This window comes from Xenopus laevis, chromosome 5L (genome assembly GCF_017654675.1).
Source record: "Xenopus laevis strain J_2021 chromosome 5L, Xenopus_laevis_v10.1, whole genome shotgun sequence".
In the NCBI taxonomy this organism is placed as follows: domain Eukaryota; kingdom Metazoa; phylum Chordata; class Amphibia; order Anura; family Pipidae; genus Xenopus; species Xenopus laevis.
The window spans coordinates 73,946,073-73,952,248 of record NC_054379.1 but is presented as its reverse complement, the minus strand read 5'-3'; the positions used below and the strand labels follow the sequence as shown (position 1 = coordinate 73,952,248).

Sequence of the window (6,176 nt, the reverse complement as noted above, 5' to 3'; positions counted from 1 at the left end):
ATACACATAATACATTTCTGAATTAATTTCTGAATTTCTGCATTTAATTAAATTCAACGCACATATGATGGAGAGTGGGGGAAACGAAACCAGCTTTGCATTTCCGACCATATTCCAGTTAATATAAGGTACATTTAGAATTAATGTACTTTTCTTCGGAAGAAAAAAAGCACAATATGTAATTTGCTTTAAAAAATATTTCTGCTATCTGTCTGTATATCATATATCCTTTATATTTCAACAAGTGTTGCAGCACATTATTTTTTTCAAAGGACCACCACCAGTATATTTCTTGTATGTAAAGATTTATTCACAGAAATATCTAAACCTGTCTGAAAAAAAATAATATATATTTATAATTTTAATATAAATCTATATGTATATATATATATATATATGCAAGAATAGTTCTTCCAGGGCATGACTGTCAAAGCCCAGCTGCCTGTATCCCCCCATTTATTAACATACTGTACAAATTGCAGGAAAGCTCTTGGACCAGCAAGGCTCTTGGGAATGAAATGAAGGAAGGCAAAAAGATAAATAGAGAAAGTGGAATCTTTGCTTAGGATGAGTCTTATGTACATTTGGTCTTTTTTTCTGGCTGACTTATCCCAGTTTGTTCTGCAAAGCAGGGAGCTCCCACTGGCGAGAGTCTTTACATCCAGGGCCACTGGATGGGTCAAGATGCCGTGGGACCACACAATCGGCTAGTGCTCACCACTTCCTTGAGGTCGTTTTCTGGTTTTCCAGCCACCATAAAGGGCCAAGTCTGGCAAAAAGGAGAAAAAGAGAATCAGGTGCCGTTTTTGTGAGAGACAGTCTGTATGCAAGAAACAGCCAGTTTTATTTATTAATTCTGTGCCACTAACTGAAAGTTTCTGAGCTACTGTACCTGTTGGCATATATCTTAGTCTGTGCTGCCTGCAAGGTTGAACAGTACTAAGCAAACTAATACAGAAAAACTGTATGTGTGTGTGTTATATAGAGAGTTTCCCAGTATAGTACTTGCTGGTACAGTATTAGACAAACTATTTCAGAAAACTGGTGTGTGTGTGTGAGAGAGAGAGAGGCATGAAAAGAGGGAGATTGAAGAGGTTAAATGTGTGTGTGGGATGAGAGCGGACACTGCAAGGATTAATCATGTGGCTGCTTTCAGCTCTGGGATCCACTTACACATTTTATTCAAACTTGTCACTATGGGAATGAAATGAAAATGCAGCTATCTATATATCTATGTTCCAATCACTATCAGTCATCTGTTACTTTAAATCCCACTCTACCTATTGCACACAAATCTTTCCAGTTAGCGTGCAACAATCATTTGCCATTTTACTTTTAAATTGCCCTTTCTGTATACATATACTATTATATGCCCATCTGTGTATGTATGTATGTATCTATCATCTATCTATCAATCTATCTATAAATGACTGCGTGTTTTCTACACAAAAATTCCACTATGTCTCCTACTTACTTCCTGATTTATGTATGATCTTGATACATTTTAAATTATAACTGAGAGAATGAATTATTTTATTAGTTTCTTCTCTATTAACTGGGATGTAGTGTATCGGTAATGATATGTTATATTATTTGTTTAGGTTTAAAGTAAATAGTTAGTAAGCCTTATTATGTCATTGTTAAAAACATTTATCTGTTGAAATTACTGCATTTTAGGCAAAGAAACTAGATAAATAAAACTTAGTATTTTTAAGATCTGCATTTACACAGTCTGTTGCTAATATAAATTTGTAAACTATTTCTGAACAAAACGTTTTGTTCCTAATATTTGGAGAACGAATAAAAAGTTCAGAAAAATGAATTTTGTACTGACACGTCCATTGCAGTAGTAAAGAAAATGTAAAAAGCTAAGGTTCTCAAGAAAATGCTTTAGGGTATTGTATTTATTTCAGCATATTAATAAAGACATTATTTTGTATTATTATTATTGACAGATAAAGGATTTTGTGCACCCTGAATGATGTTATATTAACTAAGAAAAGTGTCTCCAAAATTCTTTAAAAAAATGACAAAAATGCTGCTTAATTTTTTTGTCCCCCTGCAAGAAACACAGGTATCTATTTGACTGCTGACACATGGAAAATGCCCTTGCAGGGCTTTATTTTGTTGCATAAAGTCTGATAGAAACATCATTGGCACTGCAATAACTATAAATAAAATACCTACCAGGTTAACTGGATGGATGTAGCCATTTTCATACTTGTCATTGGCTAGAATTTGACGCAGGTGAGCTATGTAACTAGATGCAAGCCGCAGAGTGTCCAGCTTGGAAAGTTTGGTGTCTGGAGGCACCCAAGGCAAAGTGGTCTTTAGCCTAGAAAAGGCTTTGCTTAGCACCCTCATCCTGGCTCTCTCCCTGGCATTGGCTGCATTCCTCTGGACCTGCTTGCCCTCCTGGTTGATGGTGCCCAGTGGACTTTTCTTGCTGGAGGCTTTTCTCCTCTTGCCCGAAGTCCCTCTACCTTTTTTGGGTGAACCGTTGTCGCAGGTTGAACTCTCCTCATTGCTGTCGTTGGATATGCCAAATTCTTTATTAGGATCCAGTTTGATGCCATCACATTCCAACATTTCCATGTCTTGGAAGTCCTCCACATCACTGAGAGAACCGGTGGACATGATCTGTTATGCTGCTCCTTCCCTTGTGGGATCAAGGTGTGACTGAATGCAATAGAAAGGGGATGTGTTTGATTAGCACCCACTAGAAGGGACACGCCTGTTGCCAGTGTTTTTCTAAGAAAGAGTACTCTGGAATTTGATGTGGACAGTAGTCGTTTATTTATTGGATGGAGGGGCGGTCTGGGGCGGTTCTAAATTTTAACAGGGCAGAGCCACTTGGATAGAAGCATTGTCTGCATATACTACTCTGCTGCTTACACTGCTGATCTATATACACTCTGATTAAATAGCAGCACCCCAGTTTCACAGTAAATATAGGAAGATCCTGTTGTGGAAGATTTGCTTTCCTTATGCTCCTGCATTATTTTATTATTAATTTTATCGCTCACTGTATCTATTGCCTTATTGCAATTAATAACAACCAGCTCTCTTTCTCTCTCTTTCTATACATAAATAACACATTTATAGCTAGAACGAATCATGCAAGCAAGCAGATCGCAGAGCATAAGTGGGATACGTCTAAAACAAATTTCCCCTTGATTTATTTTGTATAGAAAAACTGAATCCAGAACCCCCCCCAAGCGGCTTTAGCTGATATTCTGTATTATCTCCTACACAGGGGTAACGCAGATTGCTGTGGAGTAATTGTCACAACAGCAAGTCTCTTAAAGAAGAAATTACTTTTATTTTTGAGAGTAATAATTAAGGGGGCATGGTGGGATACAAGCACCTATTTTCCCCTGCTCAGCTTAAATCAGCAGTGTGATAGCAAAATACATCAGGTTTAGCAACCTTGGTTCTCATGTCAGGTAATAGCAAAGCACACACACACTCAAGCTCTCACGGGGGAATGTAATAAAAGTCGCAAACAGCAAAACTATTCATGCCAATAAAAAAAAATCCCATCTCGCAATGTAATATTGTTATTACATTGCAAATTTTAATTGCGCATTGCAAATTGTAATTGTGCCTTCTTGAGAAGTGCTTGAAGGTGTTGTAATCTTTGGAAACATAACGACTTTTTCAGTAAGACGTTTTATTACATTGAATGCGCATTGGCACAAATTATAAAATTCGCAAACAGTCTTCCACTGTCGGAAGTGGTCGCTAAACTGTTTCCGGCTTCGCAAAAGCTATATTAAATTCGCGCAAAGCAAAATTTGTTCACACAAAGGCATAACTTTTCGCATTGCGAATAGTTTTTCCCTTACCGACTTCTATCCGACTTTTATTACATTCCCCCATTAGTGTTTCTCATGCACCTCTCTCACATAGAGCGACTGACCAGCTAGGTTTTTAAACCCTCCTGATCAGGCAATCGAGGTTACTCAGTTCAGCTAGTCAGCTTGTGGCTTCTCACTCTATTACTGGGGGTCAGAGGGCAATGAACCTCATTACAGGCTGATTTAGTGCAAAATGCCAAGCGTCAAGCTATGACAAGGCTTATTCTGCCGATACAGGCAGATAGCTATTTTCTGTGTATTACTCATGCATGTGCTAATCCCTTGTTCATATGTTTTACAGTGTAAGGCTTTTATATACAGTCAGCAAATAAGCACATGGACACAAAACTGGTTTCGCTGCTAAATATACAACCAAATAGCTTTTTCTAATAGATTATAATATAACAATATTCTAACATACAAATGCAAAGTAACAGAAACATTGTAGATATATTGACTTTTCACTCTGAATTACTTTTTAATCGATAGGATAATATATTTAAATCTGTAATCCATGGAAATTTTAAAGCAATTTCATATTCAGAGTATATATTTACATAACGTATAGTTTATCCTATTTGAATATATGGTTAGTCACTTACCTCCCTATATGGCACATGATTTAAAAAAACAAATACGATTCCTTGATATTCAGTGTTTCGGTCTGCTTTGGGAGGGGAAGTGCTGCTCCTTATCTTGCCTTTCACATCTCTTCACAACATTGTGATTAGGCTATTTATCAGGAAGCCATTTATCCATCACATAAGGATAGGATAACGTCCGTGGTATACTTGAAGTTCAGTTATCAAGAAAAAAAGTTTTTTCCTGTAACATATTTTATCGATGGGCTACCAAAAATATTTTCTTGTTAATCTGCAATATTAGTAAAAATAATCTTATATTTTTATTCTGTAATTCACTTATTTCATCTAATAGGCAAAATGAAAGCTAAACAATGGTAAAAAAAATACCACAGGCCACAAATAAAAACAGAAGGAGCCATATATAATTTTCTTTGTAGGCACTGTAATATATTTTTACTTATTTGAATTTGGAAAGGGATGACATGCAAATGCGAACAGACACAATCAAGTGTAATCTAAACATGTCTATAGACAAATTCAATTGAGATGTCATTAAAAATTATAAGTACTCATTTGGCTACAGACAATATATTTATTATTAGAGAACTGAAACAGATATATAAGGGATACCCTATGTTGATGAGGACACTGGCCAGGGCTAAAATTATAGAGGTGTAAATTAGTCAGTCCCTCTGTGAGGAAGCAGATCAGGATGGAAGACAGTGGGAAATACAGTTATTATATGAGATCCATTATGGACACTGGAGCTTTACTCTTTGCAAACTGTAATGCTCGCCTTCCTGTGCAGACAATGCTGGGACGAATAGAGACTATTGGGAAAACAGAGCAGCCACACTTGTTTATGAAAGAATGAATGATTGTGCCTGCTTTGTAACAGCTGAATTTGTGCAGTTAATACACTGCATGTAATGTACTATATCCCTTTTATCAGTGCATTTTAATGGAAAACGGTCATTTATAAAAACAAAGAATAATCAAAAGATAAACGACTAAGCAAAAAATGGAAATATACACTAATATACACATTCTATGTATTATAAATGCTAATGGGCCTACTGCCCCATAAAGGATCTCCTGTCAGTTCTCCCCCAGGTAACTGAAGGTAATCAGATAATGCTCCCAAATAAATAGCCTATTTATAAGATTATTTTGGACTCAATAGAAATTTCCCTGTATAATGTACATAGCTAATTGATAAATTATTAAAATTTTTGTAAATTATAATTACATACAGTATATACAGTAGCTATCTATACAAACTGCTGCTGTTTATAAGCCCTGTCCAATTGCCCCTCTCCTCACCTCCCTTCTCTCACTGAGTGCCTTCCAGTGTTCCCAACATAACCCCCAATCTGTCCTGTTCCCATACACCCCCTAAAGCCCCCACACACTGCAAATTCACCTCCTTTGAATTAAATCTCCAAAGGGAAATGATACAGTTCACAAAGAATAAGGCTGCCTTCACCAGTCCTTAGAAACCATATTTCTTTCATTTCTTCCATCTGTCTTGTGGAAATGTCAGCGTTTGGAATGTGAAATGTATTGGCCTCATGGAAGGTGCTGTTATTTAAGGCAGAGGAGTGTGACATGAGCAACAGGTAATTGAGGCTAATGTACAGTATTGGGTCATCCAGATTCGTTTTAAAAAAAAATCAAATGTTGGTGTTTTTCCCTTTAAGAAAACATTGTGAATATTAGGAAACATAAGATC

At 36.5% G+C, this 6,176-nt stretch overlaps 1 protein-coding gene across 1 annotated transcript; it reads right to left on the bottom strand.

The window, feature by feature from the left end:
* Window positions 1-288: 288 nt before the first annotated feature.
* tcf21.L (transcription factor 21 L homeolog) lies at window positions 289-2,770 on the bottom strand. The gene is given in 2 exon segments (NM_001092488.1): window positions 289-769; window positions 2,188-2,770. Coding segments are annotated over 2 exon segments (540 nt in total). The 5' UTR covers window positions 2,638-2,770; the 3' UTR covers window positions 289-679.
* Window positions 2,771-6,176: the final 3,406 nt, after the last annotated feature.